The sequence below is a fragment of the Mandrillus leucophaeus genome, unplaced genomic scaffold (assembly GCF_000951045.1).
Source record: "Mandrillus leucophaeus isolate KB7577 unplaced genomic scaffold, Mleu.le_1.0 Scaffold1213, whole genome shotgun sequence".
Classification (NCBI taxonomy): Eukaryota; Metazoa; Chordata; class Mammalia; order Primates; family Cercopithecidae; genus Mandrillus; species Mandrillus leucophaeus.
Window position 1 is genome coordinate 179,068 of NW_012100466.1, and position 16,533 is coordinate 195,600.

General features: G+C 34.6%; 1 protein-coding gene across 3 annotated transcripts in view; it reads right to left on the reverse strand.

The window, feature by feature from the left end:
• Positions 1-16,533, reverse strand: part of HDX (highly divergent homeobox) — a 185,792-nt gene that overhangs the window by 17,324 nt on the left and 151,935 nt on the right. For all 3 annotated transcript variants that reach the window (XM_011971350.1, XM_011971352.1, XM_011971351.1), the window contains 2 exons: positions 9,667-9,874; positions 2,152-2,231 (listed from right to left, as the gene is read on the reverse strand). In XM_011971350.1, coding sequence (XP_011826740.1) covers positions 2,152-2,231; positions 9,667-9,874 — 288 coding nt within the window. The remainder of the gene's footprint in view (positions 1-2,151; positions 2,232-9,666; positions 9,875-16,533) is intronic.

Sequence of the window (16,533 nt, forward strand, 5' to 3'; positions counted from 1 at the left end):
ATATTTAATATATTGCATATGAGGATACGATACTATTACAGGGCTTGTGACCTGCAGGCTTTCGAGTCAGGAAAACAGCTGCAGTGAAATTACTTTCTACTGCTGCCTGGAGATGAATCCAGTATTTTGTTTTCTATTCTAATCTCTATAAAATTGGGGCTTCATGATGTCAGCTCTTCCAAGACCTCATATTTGATATTTTTTGATGTGTTTTAGATTCTCTACATATTTGGATTGGCTCTAGGAAAAACGAGCTAGGCAATTCAGGGAGGGACGCACCAAAGACCACCGTATAGATGCGTGCATTTAAATAGGTCTCATATGCCTGTTTGATTTGTCATCCATGAATAATTGGGGGCACTCAAAAGTTATAGGCAGAGGAGATTACCCTTTGAAAGTTTGGAGTTTTGTTTCTAAAAAATCAATTGCTTTTTGAAAAATTAGGTGCCTAAATGACTGTGAGTCATTCCATGCCATGGCTTCATTCATTATCTTCAAATATTCGCTGCAAAGGAGATTCAACACAGAGAAATTCAGGCTCAAAATGAGCATGTCTTTAAAGGGAAAGAATGTTTCAATTTGTAAACTGTATATGACTTGCATACTAAAACTCAAATATGTAGCAGAAGATTATTAGTTGGTGGAATTTAAGATGAGCACAATTCATAACCATGGAAAACAATTACTAGTAGTATCTAATAAAAACACGACTCTGCCTCATAATCAAAGCTGTTTTCCTGTATGCTTGTTGAACTTAGTGTTAGAAGGGTCAAACATTGACTTCAACCAGGACTCAAATCAGTAAAACACAATCCTAAACTATATTCTGCTTATAGAAAACACTGTTATATATTATTGTTATTTAACAACAACAACAACAACAAACCAGCAAAACTATTTTATGCTCTCAACTTTTATTAAAGACATGTGACAGAACTACGCTGTGAAATAAATAATGCTTGTAATGAAAGTCAAGGTAGACCCTAAAGTCACAGCCGTTTTGTAACAAAAAAAAAAGGTCAATTATTTGGCTATTTTTTAATGGCTGCAATCAAACACAGAACGCTGATTCAAAAGTAAAAACAAAAGGACAATGACATTCCCCTTTATATCTGACTCTTAATACCATTTTGATTATAGGATTACTTGATAGGGCAGAATATAAACAGATGTTGCTAAAACAGCTGCATAGGGAGCATCACTATCTGTTTACATTTTCACAAAACCCACTTTACTCCACGCACAACCTACTTCTATTTGCTATTCAAACATTTAATACTACCTTTCCTCCTATATTGTGATTTTTAAGATGACTAACCAGAGTACAATTTAACTATTAATAGGAGGAAAAAGAGTTCCAAACACACCATAGATAGGTATGTTCTGAACAGAGAACTCAGAGTCAGAAATTTTTGCATACACGTGCCACAACTAAAAAAGGTTTCCTTCAGGATCTCATGCCAAACTCTGTTTTAATTCTGCCATCTGTCAAATAGGTAGAAATCTGTTCTTTGCTAACCGTGTTGAAGAAAAATAACTTGTTAGCCAGGCGCGGTGGCTCACGCCTGTAGTCCCAGCACTTTGGGAGGCCGAGGCGGGCGGATCATGAGGTCAGGAGATCGAGACCATCTTGGCTAACACGGTGAAACCCCGTCTCTACTAAAAATACAAAAAAAACTAGCCGGGCATGGTGGCGGGCGCCTGTAGTCCCAACTACTCGGGAGGCTGAAGCAGAGAATGGCGTGAGCCCAGGAGGCGGAGGTTGCAGTGAGCCGAGATCGCGCCACTGCACTCCAGCCTGGGCGACAGAGCGAGACTCCGTCTCAAAAAAAAAAAGAAAAAAAGAAAAAAGAAAAAGAAAAAGAAAAATAAGAAAAACAACTTGTTATATATAAAATGTCATATACGTACCAAGTATTGGGTTTTTATATTTGCCAATCTCCTCAATCAAAAAATTAGTGATACAAATGACAACATTTTAAATTTTATTTACTAAGCCCTCAAAGATATGTAATTTCACTGGAAATAGTTCTGTTTTGGTTTGTGAAGTGGAGCAAGACTTTATTCTGAAAATGAGAATATTTTCACCAACTGGATACTTGGACTTGAAATCAACCATGTAATGAGAAAAGAATTTCAAACTGTACATACCACATTATCTGTGGATACTGCATGGTGGTCCTCTTCCTTATGAGCCCTTGCCTCATTCGGAACAACTTCATTGGGCTCTTCTATAGAAAAAAAGAAGCCATAATTTCGTTTTTCATTTCGCAAAACTTTCTTGAGAATACTATTTTCAAGATCATTTAAATAATTTCTCTATTATAAAAAGACACAAATGGCAAATTCATTTCACACGTTTGATGAACAATTCTACTTCAAACGATGTATTCTAAAGAAATAAGTAGAGATGGGGGCAAATACAAGGATGGTCACCACTGTCCTATTTGTAATTGAAAAAATGGACAAAAACTGTATCCTTAACAATTGAGGAATAGAGAAATTTAGAATCTATCTCTATAATAAATATTATGAAGCCACCAAAATTGAAGTAGAAGAACGGTAGTGATAAGGAAAGTATTCATGGTTTACTGGCAAGTGAAAAAATGAAGGTAACAAAACCTATTTTGTGGATACATATAATATTAATTTTATTTTAAAATATATAAACTTTACTATATAATTTAAATAAATTTATTATACAAACACGTAAATTTTCATGGAGAAACACTAGGACTGTTTCCACCAAGACATTGCCATTACTATTTCTAGATGGAATTATGGGTAATTTTTAATTTTTCTGTTTTCTTTTTGCTTATATGTGTTTAAATATTTTTCTACAATGAACATTTGTTTCTCATTCAAATAAGGAAAAAGTGATAACATAATTTTCAAATCTATGATGTAAAACCATAAATCCAGAGCATTTCCAGTTTTGTGAATGTATGTGTGTACAAACACACTTCTATATATATGCTAAGAGAAAAGAGTGGCAAAAATATCCCCTCATCCTTATTTTCAGAAGGGTAATCATTGAGGAATAGGGTTGTTTCTATTTTTTATTGTATTTCCCAGTACTTTCTAAAATGAACATGTATCCCTTTTCTGATCAAAATTCAATATTCTAAAAATGAGAAAATAAGTAAAAGAAATAAATTAATTCAGAGAAATCAGACTACTAAAAAGCTCTCTAGGCTGAGCTAGGGGAACTGATTGGTTCAAGGCACAGGGTGTCTGCATGTATAATCCCTTCTGTTTCAGATTACCCTCCACCAGCCCCTTAAAAAAACAAGGTAGCAATGTTCTTCTCTCTCTATCTTTTTTCTTTTGGCACAGACATGTTGTGGAGATTATTTGAATAAATACTAGTAGAATTTATTGATCTCATGGTAACTGACATTTTACTTCACCTTAGGAAGCAGAACAAAAATATTTATCAGCCCTCACAAATTTTTCTAAGTCTATTCCTTTTCATGGAAAGAAATATAAGGGTGCCTTGTATGAGCATGGGGGAATTATTAAGAGGAAAATGTGTTTGATCCGGGAACTCACATATGACTATATACAGAATTCAAGTTTAAGATATTCAGAAAACTCTTACCAGAATTTTGATGCAAAGTCCACTACAAACACAATTTAAATGTTTTTGTCTCCTCTGCCATATTTTTTAAAAATTAATTTTTTGGGGGTATATTTGAGATATACAACATGATGTTATAAGATACACACATACACACATACATATAAATTGTTTCTGTAATGAAACAAGTTAACATATCCATTATCTCACATAGTTACCCATCCCCACCCACGAGGAGCTATAATATATTCCTTTAGCAAAAATCTTGAATAGAGTACATTTATTAATAGTAATCCTCATGTTGCATATTAAATCTTTTGACTTGCTCATACTACATATTTGCTACTTTTTATCACTTGACCTGCATTTCCCTATTTCCTCTCCCTCATATTCTGATCCTGGTAACCTCTTTTTTTTTTCTGTATCTGTATATATTTGACTGTTCCCCCCCCACCCCACCCCCGCCATTTGCCACAACATGGATAGACCCTGATATGGTTTAGGTCTGTGTCTGCTCCCAAATCTCACGTCAAATTGCAATCCCCAATATTGCAGTTGGAGCCTGGTGGGAGGTGATTGAATCGTGGGGGTAGATTTCCCCTTTGGTGCTGTTCTTGTAAGAGTGAGTGAGTTCTCAAGAGATCTGGTGTTGAAAGTGGGTAGCACCTCACCCCTCTTCCTCCTGTTCCAGCCACGTAAGACCTGCCTGCTTCCCTTTCACCTTCTGCCATGATTGTAAATTCCTGAGGCCTCCCTGAGAAGAAGCCAGCAACATGCTTCCTTTACAGTCTGCGGAACTGTGAGCCAATTAAACCTGTTTTCTTTATAAATTACCCAGTCTCAGGTATTTCCTTATAGCAGTGCTAGAACAAACTAATACAGACCTGCAGGACATTATGCTAAGTGAAATAACTGAACACAGAAAGAAAATATTGCATGATCTCACTTACATGTGAAATCTTAAAAACAGGTCAATTTATTTTTTTTTAAAGAATGGTTCATAGACAGAGGAGCCTTTACCTACTCATTATTTAGACATTTCAAATCACAGACATTTCAATTCCTATGTAATCAGCAACAAAATGTAATGAAGGAAGGGAAAAAGTGTCATCAGACAGTATTAGCACTAGTGGCCTCAGAAGAGAGTTTATATTGCTCGTCAACAACGTAACATTCTTTACAGGTTCGCCTTATATTCCTATTCTCCTTTTCTCATAACTTTGTACACAGTTCTGCTTTACTGGCAACATATTTTGTACATGGTTTGGTTATTTTGGAAGATTTAAATTAAAACTATATTGAGGATTTCTAAAATAAAAGGATGTGAAGTGATACAGTTGAATAAAAAATGTTTTCTTTCGCTTACAGAAGCTTCAATATTTGTGAATGTTTGAAATCTAAACACTATCTATGTGCCTGGTAATTCCCCAAGAAGAGCAACTTTGCTAATTGGATAATAAAGTGGAATTATTACCAGTTAAAGCTCTAGAGGGCGCTCTATGTGGTGGCTCTATATACTCGCACTAAGTAACTGCATGTAGAATTATCTTTCGTTTGCATACTCATATAATAGATACAGCCGGAAAAAAAAGAGGCTTTGATGTAAAATTCAATGACATAGATGTTAATTGTTCTCATCTTTAAAAATTTTGCTTCTCGGGATGGTAAAAATCTTTAAAATTGTTCAAACACAAATTTATTTTTCACAGTCTATTAACTGTAGATACAGAAATTAAGGAGCTCAGTCATCTAGCTATTACTTTTGCTAGAGTTTGCAGTTGTGGGAGGGGTGAGCTCAGGCAGGGTTTTTTTGTTTTTGTTTTTGTTTTTAATCTTCCCTAACAACACTTCTTTTCTCTTCACCACTACACAGGGAAAGGGAAGGTGGGAGGTGGAAGGCGGAAGTTTGAGGTAAGTCAGAAGCTCTAATACGTATTAGGAAGTATCTACCCTCTCAGAAACAAATGAATGGAACTGAAACTGCTAAAAGACCAGCAGCACTTTTTTTGACTCTTACTAAAGCTGCCTTTTACTGCAATAAAAAAAAAAAATCTTAATTTTTGCTTATACAGATTTTTCTAGAATATTTTAATGTGATTTTCAATTGATTTTTAATACATAATACGTAACTCTAATTTAAAGAAATCTTTCCCTTCTTAGATATGCAGAAGACTCTAATGCTACTGAATCAATAGCCCTATTATAAGCAGTCTGAATTTCAGTTGTTAGGTTTTTGAAGTACTATGGGCACTTAATTTTATAATAATCTAAAAATTATTTTTTCTTTATATTTCTTAGATGTAATTAACGGAAATTTCAAAGTAGAAATATATTTAAATACATTTTCATAAACTGGAAGGAAAATGGTTAGCATAATTTAAAGGCATGATATTAGTTTAGGCCAGATGATATGATTCACTTAATCAAATGAATCGGATTAGTATTCCCCACTAGCAAAATGAGGAAAAGAATAGGACATAACTAGTAGGAAACTGTACTAAAAAGGGCTCTTTTCAGTATCTGAAAAAGATTTTTTGCTTTTCTCTTGCAATTTCTGTGAGAATGAAAAGGTTACCATGCAGCTGTGAAAAATAAACCACTGATAAAAAATTCTAGGCAGTCACACTTCTGATCAAGTGTTTTTTGATTCATATATTAAATTCTCTTTTTTCTTTTTATCGTTGTGTCTTGATTACTGTGCCAGCGATTTAAAGAACACACCATGACAAAGAATGTCAGTGTAGGAGCAGTGGTCCATTCAGAGTGGACCATTAAGTGGTCTTTAAAATTAACTTTCACTTTTTTTCTTCAACTACTTATTTTTTAAAATTATCTTTTAGGTGGAGAAGTGGGAGTTGGGAAATGAAATTTCACTTAAGGTCTTCTGTAGTTTCTCTGAATGTTTTCTCTCAGCTTACCCACTCAAGCACAGAAACACACAAATCTCTACTTCCCCACTCTCCTTCAACTAGCCACTACTCAGCAGGCTCTAAAACACCAGTCACGAGTCACTGGGAATATCCAAGTATCTCCAGGCACGTGCAATTTAGTAAACACTAACAAATGACAGAAATGGTTTAAAGGACCAATTATATTAGAAATAAAGGGCTTGGAAATGGTGCAATGTTTTTTTTTTTCTTGATAATTTTAAAATCTGCCTCACTATTTTCCTGTACACTCAATTCTCTTGTATCATCTTCAATATGAATAACAAATGTTAGGAGAGAGAGAGAAAGAGAAGAGAGAGAGAGAGAGAGAGTGAGAGTGAGAGAGAGAGTGAGAGAGAGAGAGAGAGAGAGAGAAACTTGAATATTCACATTGATAACCTTTCAAATACCTGATCTTTAAATACATGGCCCTCTTAATACTAGTAGATTTGCTTTCCCTTTCATTACTCGACCTACTGCAATCTGTTTGCCTCTCCTCTTCCCATGCAGTTAATTGCTTTTTTAAAAGAATTTCTAAAGCACCAAATTCAATGGCTTTCTCATCCCTTTTTCTACCTAACTTCCATGAGACCATGAGACATTTTTCATTTTTTCACTTAACTACTGAAATAATGACACCTCTTCCTTCTGAAATCTCTTTATTTATTTATTTTTCTTAATTTTAGAGACAGAAGTCACTATGTTGCCCAGGCTGGAGTATAGTGGCTATTCACAGGTGCAATCAGAACACACGGAAGCGTCAAACTCCCAACCTCAAGGGATCTTTTTCGCCTCAGCTTTCCAAGTAGCTGAGACTACAGGCATGCCACTGCACCTGACTCTTTCCTTGGTTTTAGGAAAAGCATACTGTCCTGCTTCTTCTGTTTCTGGATGTTCTTTCAGTGGCTCCCTTTTCTCCTCCAACGCCCAAATCTGGACATTTATCAATACACAGTCTTTGTTCATTGTCCTTTCTTGTTTTTCATTTTTTCACTTAACTAAATCTTCAATTTTCATGGTTAGATATTTTTTGCCTCAATGTGGGTGACTTCCGTATTTCTTCTTATGTCTTAAGCCCTCATCTGAGTTTCACACTCATATTATCCAAAGACCTGCTTGGACAGCTCTACATGGATGTCCAAACACTATATAAAATTCAATACATGCAAAGCTGAATTCATCTTCCTACAGTATTCTCTAAGTTTAATACAATGCCAAGAAAAATCTCGAATGAATTTTGGGGAAGGAGATTTGGAAAAGGCATGCTTAAACAGTTCAAATTGTATGACTAAACAATTCAATAATCAATCTACGACAAAGCAAAGAAGAATGATTGCCCTACCGGATATTAAGACATTTTATAAAGCCAGAGTTGTAAACCATCAGATCAGTGTAACAATAAGAAGTCTCACATTTGACCCACATGTGTATATGTGTATGCCTGCATGTGTGTGTATATGTGTGTGTGTGAGAGAGAGTGTGTGTGTGTATTTAATAAAAAGCTACATTCCAACTCACTGGTAAAAGATGAGTTATTCAACAGATGGTGTAGGGACTATTAGTTAACCATTTGGAAAAATAAAATTGGATGTATTCACACATCTTAAAGCAAAATTAATTCTAGGTGAAATAAATATCAAGTTGTACAAATTAAACTATAAGGATACTAGAGGCAAATGTAGGGGTATATTTACATGATTGTAGTACAAGGAAAGACTGTAATTATGACCCAAAGTCAGAAACCATAAAGGAAAGTATTGGTAGATTTGAAAACTTAAAAATTACAAAAGAAAATCTGACATCGGAAAACATCATAAGCAAAATTAAAAGGCAAAAAATAAACTGGAAAATACATTGTAAGTATTCTAAACAGAGCTCAATGAAACCAAAAGCAAAATGAGAAACGTCATAATCCTTTTTGTTTCTCAATCACGGATACAAAATCCTATATATTGTATGATTCAATTTATAGAAAATGCCCAGAAAAGACAAATTTATATCATCATAAAGCAGATCAGTGACTTCCTAAAGTTTAGAGTGGGGAGAGGGAGTGACTGCAAAGGGGCTAAAGGGAATTATTGGAGTGATGAAAGTGATATAAATTCAGATTTCAGTGATGATGATGGTTGTAGAATTGCATAAAATTTACTAAAAATCATTGAATTCTATATTTAAAATGAATGATTATATTTTGAGACAGGGTGTCACTCTGTCATCCATGTTGGAGTACAGTGGCACAATCACTTGAGCTCCCTGCAGCCTCAAACTCCAGGGCTCAAGTGATCCTCTCACCTTAGACTCCTGAGTAGCTGGGACTGTAGCTAATTAAAACAACAACAACAACAAAAACAAAAAAACGAACAAACCAAAAACCACTTTTTGTAGAGATGAGGTCTCATAATGTTGCCCTGGCTGATTTCGAACTCCTGAGTTCAAGCAATCATTCCATAACAGTCTTCCAAAGTTCTGAGATTAGAGGCATTAGTCACCTCACATGGCCTTACAATGGATGAATTTTATGATGTGTAAATTAAATCTCAGTAAAAGTGTTAATAAAAATATGTCAGAAGAGAATCATATCTATGCTTGAGGACAAATGAAACATACTTCTCATGAACAGATAGTGCCATTACATGATATTATTTGAATTCTCTTTTAGAGAAACACTGAGAGGTATCATAAAGATAATCCAGACTAATTATCTTTAGCAGAGGAGGAAACTAAAGCCCAATTAAATACTTTGCATGAAAGTCTCATGAAAAATCGCATGAAAAGCTAGGAGTTGCATCCAGATTTCCTGACTACTAGCCTGGTATTTGTTACATTATGCCATACTCTTTCATTATAGTGTGTTTATAATGCTCTGACCTAAACTGACTAGAATTCCAATAAAATAAAAATCATTTACTTAATTGTAATGTATGAATTGTAATAACATTTATAAATGTAAGAGATTATTATTGTTGTAGATGAATGTTCCTTGTGATGACGATGTGGGAGATTGTTTAGGTGGAGGTATTAAAAATAAATCTATTCTTTTCAAATACTTGGCCAAATGTTTTGAAGACTCTAGACTTGAAGTGCAGTAAGCTGAAAAGCAAGTAAAAAATGCATCAAATTTACAAAGGCTATTATTAGAAGATTCAGCATATAAAGTACCTTGAGAGCTTCCTTCAGACAAACAGATGGATACTTCATCATTTCTGTCATTATCCTCTCCTACTTCAGGCCCAGCTTCCTCTCCTGGTGTGAGTGCAGATAAAGAACCAGACTCAGGCTGCTCAGAGAAATCAGCAGGGCCTCCTCTTGGAGGTGGAACTTCAATCCCCATTAAACGATATTTCCTTCTTCGATTCCCAATCCAAGTCTTTATAAGAGAAATATAGGAGGAATTTTTGTAAACATAGAGAACTTAGCAGTTCTGGCCAGTAAAATAATGAATGAATGCTGCATAAAATAGGATTTAAAGGAATAAATGGGTACATAGAAAGATAAAAACATTTATGTCAATATGCTAAAATAAAAATAATTATGTTTTATATTTTTATAGCTTATTTATTTTATTTATAATTGACACATAATAATTGTACATGGTTATGGGGTACAGTGTGACAGTGTGAGGTTTCAATACATGTACAGATTTTATAATGATCGACTCATGATGGTCAGCATGTCAATTACCTCAAAAAGTTAATAGTTATGACTTTTACTTTAAAATATTTATTAGCAGAAAGAAGGTATTTATATAAATATTCATACTTTTAAGCAACATGTAGTCTAATGAGGATGACTTTTTTCTGTTTTTGTTTTGTTTCTCAAGAAAACGATTCACCAAATCTTTCAAAAGAAAAATAAACTGGTTCTTTTTCAAACAGCTATAACTCTAATTCATATCCTATTTCTAATCTTGTTCTTCCTATGCAAAAATATGCCCTCTGTTAATTTTGTTTGGTTCCATATTATTACCTTGGCATTTCAAGCACTCTGAAATTTCATTTTACTAAATTTACAACCAATTTTGAAGACATTTTGTAATGAAATAATTTTAGAGTCATGGGAAGTTTCAAAGATAAGTCTTGTTTATTCTTCACTCCATCTTCTCCAACTTCCATCTTACATAACTATAGCAAAATATCATAAAAAGGAAATTGATACTGTACAATATGTGTGTATAGTTCTATGTCCCTTTATCACACCATTCCTCTTCCTCTCCTTCCCACTATCCCTAATCTGTTTTCTGTCTCCATAACTGTGGTTTTTCAAGATTATTATATAAATGGAATCATGCAGCATGTGACCTTTTGAAATCAACTTTTTTAATCCAGCACAATTCCCTGGAGATTCATTCAAGTTGTGTGTATCGAGCCCATTCATTTTTATTGCTAAGCATTATTCCATGATATATGTTTACCCATGTTTGTTTAACCATTTACCTGTTGAAGGATGCTTGCATTGCTTCAAATTTTTTGCTTATTATATATAAAGCCATTGTGAACAGTAACTTGCAGGTTTTATGTAGACATGGTTTTTATTTTTCTAGGATATAGGCACAAGGATGCAAATTATGGATCATATGGCTATATGTTAAGTTTTATAAGAAACTGTCAAATTGTTTTCCAGAGAAACTGTTCCATTTTACATTCTTATCAGCAATATATGAGAGATCCAGTTTCTTAGCATTCTTGCTATCATTTAGTATTGTCAGTATTTTCTAAAAACTTTTAGCTGTTCTCATAGGTGTATGTAGCAACAGCTCAACAAGTTCTTAATGTTGACCATATTTCCATGTGCTTATTTGTCATCCATATATTTGCCATCCTTTTCAGTGAAATGTCTCTTAATTTTCTAATTGAAGGGCTTGTTTGTTTTCAGTGTTGAGTTTTGAGAAGTTCTTTATATATTCTAAATATGAGTTATATGTCATATATGTGGTTTGCAAATATTTGCTCCCAGTCTGTAGCTTGAATTTCTGTCCTGTTTAGTCTTTTGCAGCACAAACTTAACACTGCTCAAAAAAATAAAGGATATTAATTTAAAATAATAAACAATGGGTTCACTGAAAAGATTGGTAAACTTGGCAAACATCTAATTGTTAAACACAGTTTAACATGGGCCTGGTGACTGGTGAGCACCTGTAGTTGCATATATTCGGGAAGCTGAGGTGGGAGGATTGCTGGAACCCAGGAGTTCAAGGCTGCAGTGAACTATGATCACATTACATTATACATAGTTTAACATAGTTTTTATCAAATTCCAGCAAGATTTTTGTAGATACATATGAGACAATTCTAAAATTCATATGAAAATAAAATGAGTGAGCATGGCTAAAACAGTATTGAATAAAAAAGAATAAAGTGGAAAGAATATATCCACCTAATTTCAAGACATTATATACTTACAGTAATCAACAGTGTGTGCTATTAGCAGAGGGCTAGCCACAAATCACTGAAACAGAATAGAGAACCCAGAAATAGTCTTACACTAGTATGACCAGCTTAGCTGACTTTTGACAAAGGTACAAAAAGAATTTAATAGGGAAAGGGTATTTTTTTCAAGAAACAATGCTGGAGCGACTGGATATTCATAGGAAAACAAAAACAGACCCTGTCCTAAATCTCACACCTTATACAAAAATGAACTCAAAATGCTTCATAGATTTAAATATAAAAAATAAAACTTTAAAACTTTTACAAGAGGGCATAGAGGAGAATCTTTGGGGCTTCAGGATTAGTGAAGAATTCTTAGAAATGGTAATAAAAAGCACAATCCACAGAAGAAAAGTAACTTCTGGGGTTTTGATTGGGATTGCATTGAATCTATAGATCAAGTTGGAAAAGAACTGAAACCTTGATATAATTGAGTTGTTCTATCCATGTCCATGGAATATCTCTCCATTTATTTACATGTTTGATTTCTTTTATCAGAGTTTTGTAGTTTTCTTCATGCAGACCTTGTGCCTAGTTCATTAAATTTATACCTAAGTGTTTAATTTTGCAGAAGCTAAAGTAAATGTTTTCTTTTTTTTTTTCTGTTTCATTGATTTTTGTTCATACCTTAGTTATTTCCTTCCTTCTGTTTGCTTTGTGTTTATTTTGTCATCTTTTTCTAGTTTCCATTTTTTTCACTATCTTCTTTTTTTTAGAGATAGGATCTCACTCTGTCACAGTAATGTGATCATAGTTCACTGTAGGCTTGAACTCCTGGGCTCAAGCAATTCTCCCATCTCAGCCTCCTGAGTAGCTAGAACTGCAAGTGCTCACCAGCCACCATGTCCAGCTTTTGTCTAGTTTCTTAAGGTGGGAGTTTAGATTATTTATTTGGGAGTTTCCTGTTTTCTAATGTACTCATTATGATACATTTTGCTGTCAACACTACTTTATCTGCATCCCACAAATTTGGCATTTTATTCCTTTTGTACTGTTCAATGTACTTTTACCTTCAATATTCTTTCTCTAATACTCTTCCTTTCTTTATGTAGCTCTGCATTTCTGACCTATATGATTTCCCTTGTATCTGAAGGACTTTTCAACATTTCCTGCAAGGCAGTTCTACTGGCAACACATCCCTTCAATTTTTGTCTGAAAAAGTCTATTTGTCCTTCACATTTGAAGGATAATTTCACTGAGTACAGAATTGTGGGTTGGTATTGTTTGTTTTTTCCTCTCAACACTCTAAGTATTTCATTCTACTGCCTTCTTGCTTGCATGGTTTCTGAGGAAAAGTCAGATTTAATTCTTACTGTTGCTCCTCTGTAATTAAGGTATTTGTTTTTCCCCTCTGGCTTCTTTGCATTCTTTTTCTTTATCATTGATTTTTGCAGTTGAATATGATATGCCTAGGTGTCGTTTTTTATTGTTTGTTTTGCATTTATCCTGCTTGGCATACTCCAAGCATTGTGGATCTGTGGTTTGATATGTTACATTAATTTAGGGAAAATTCTCAGTTATTATGGTTTTGAATATTTCTTCTGTTCTATTTTCCTTTTTTTTCTCTTTCTGGTGGTATTCCCATTGGACATATGTTGCATCTGTTATATTTATCCCACAGTTTTTGTATATTATGTTCCATTTTTAATCAGTATTTTTGTTTTATGCTCTCCAGTTTTGGAAGCTTCTATTGATATATCATTAAGTTCAGAAATTCTTTCCACAGTCATGTCCAGTCTGCTAATGAGACCATCAAAAGCATTCTTCACTTCAGTTACTGTTTTTGGTCTCTAGCATTTGTTTTTGATCCTTTCTTAGAATGTTCATGCCTCTGTTTACATTACCATTCTGTTCTTGCATGTTGTCTACTTTTTCCATTAGTGCCCTTAGCATGTTAATCATAGTTCTTTCCAATTCCTGGTCTGACAATTCTAACATCCCTGTCATGTATGAATGTAGTTCTGATGCTTGCTCTGTCTCTTAAAATTCTTTTGTTGTTTTGTTTTTGTTTGTTTTTTGCCTTTTGGTATGCCTTGTCATTTTTTATTAAAAGTTAAACATGATGTACTGGGTTAAAAGAACTGAAAGAACTAGGCATTTGGTGATGTAGTGTTAAGGTTAGGAGGAAGGTAAAGCATCCTATAGTCCTATGATGAGATCTCAGTCTTTTAGTGAACCTTTGCCATGGCCTGTGAACTTTACAAGTGTTTATCAGTTTTTCCTCTACCTTAGGTGGGACAGAATGGCTAAAGGGGACTGTATTTGGTTATAATTGTTGTTTATTTTTGCCCTAGGATAGGTAGGTCATGGTAAAATCCCAATAGGCTAGGCTCTGGTAAAATATTTGTTCTTAAGAGCAGGCTTTCTTAACAGAATGTTCTAATGTTTCTTAAAAATGGTTACTTTTCCACTCTTCCTGTCAAGAGAATGAGGGAGTTTTTCTCCAATATTCACAGTGAGAATCTGATACAGCCTCTGGGAGTAAAACTCACAAAAGTATCACCCCCTCCATGATTGCTCATGCTGGAGTTTCGAACTTTCCGACTTGTCTACACTGAGCCTCCAGCAATTCATCAGTTACAATTTAGGTTTTCCTGCCTTGGTACTGGTTCCCATGGAGGTTTCTGCTCATGGAATTCTGCTCCAGTAAGTTGTGATTCTCTGTATCTGCCTATTTGTCTCACCAATTTTGGGGTCAGTGGTTTGCCCAGTAACTTCACTTATCTGTCATATCTAAGAAGAATTGTTGATTTTCAGTTTGTTCAAGGTTTTATTTGTTAAGATGAATGACAACTTCTAGGCTCCTCACATGCCAGACCAGAAACTAGAGTCTAATTTCATTTTATTCCCTATGACTTCTTTAATAAAGTTTTTTTTTTTTTTTTTTTTTTTTTTTTTTTTTTTTACGGAGTCTCGCTCTGTCGCCCAGGCTGGAGTGCAGTGGCCGGATCTCAGCTCACTGCAAGCTCCGACCCCCGGGTTTACGCCATTCTCCTGCCTCAGCCTCCCGAGTAGCTGGGACTACAGGCGCCCGCCACCTTGCCCGGCTAGTTTTTTGTATTTTTTAGTAGAGGCGGGGTTTCACCGTGTTAGCCAGGATGGTCTCGATCTCCTGACCTCGTGATCCGCCCGTCTCGGCCTCCCAAAGTGCTGGGATTACAGGCTTGGGCCACCGCGCCCGGCCAATAAAGTTTTATATACATATATGTGTGTGTGTGTGTGTGTGTGTGCACGCGTGTGCACATATGGTTAGGGTTAGGGGTTAAGGAGGTTAGGAGTTAGGGTTAGGGTTGTTCCATATATATATATACACACACACACATATACATATATATAAACATAGATTATGTATGTGTGTATATATGTACATCTATATGTTTATATATACACACATATATACATTTATATGTTTACATACACATATATGCACACATATATAAACATATAGATGTAAAAACATAATTTACAAAATTAACATAATTTTTATCAAATAGATGTGTATATGTGTGTGTATATATGTACATCTATATGTTTATATGTGTGTGTGTATATATACACATATAGATATAACAGCCCTAACCCCTAACATCCTTAACCCCTGACCCTAATCCTAACCCTAACCCTATGTGTGCATGTGTGTGTGTACACACACACCATAGAATACTACTCAGCCATAAAAAAGAATAAAATCATGTCTTTTGTAGTAACATAAATGGAACTACAGGCCATTATTCTAAGTGAAATAACTCAAACAGAAAGTCAAATACCACATGATATAACTTGTAAGTGGGTGTTAAACAGTGGGCACCCATAGCAATAGAGAGTGGAATAATAGACAATGAAAACTCTAAAAGGTAGGAGGGTGGAAGACAGGTGAGGGTTGAAAAATCCCCTGTTGGGTACAATGTTCACTATTCGAGTGACAGGTACACTCAAAGCCCAGACTTCACCACCACACAACATATGTGTGTAATGAAGCTGCACTTATACCCTGAAATCTGTAAAAACTGAAAAAGACTCCCTCTTTGACCCATGGATTATTAGAAGTGTCTTGCATAACCTCTAAGTGTGTGGAGATTTTTCTGGCATCTTTCTGTTATTGGTTTCTGCTTTGATGCAATAGTGGTCAGGAACATATTCTGTATGATTTAGATTTTTAGAATTTATTGAGGTTTGTCTTATGATCCAGGATTTACTCTATCTTTTCGTGTGTTCCATGAGCACTTGAAAAGTGTGTATTTTATTTTTGTTGGGTTGTGCCTTCTATTAGTCAATTAGACCTTATTGATTGAGGGTGTTTTGGGGTTCTTCTATATGACTAATATTCTTCTATGTAATAACTATAGGAGTTGTTGAGAGAAGGGTGATGAAATCTCCAAATATAATTTTGGATTTTCTTATATTTCTTTTCAGAATTTTTAGTTGTTGCTTCTCATGTTTTGTAGTTCTGTGATACCTGATGTATACACATTCAGAATTGCAATGTCTCCTTGATATAATTTACCTTGTTATTATTATATAGTGTCCCACTTTGTCCCCTGTAATTTTCTTTGCTCTGAAGTCTACTTTATCTCTTTTTTTTTTTTTTTTTTTTTTTTTT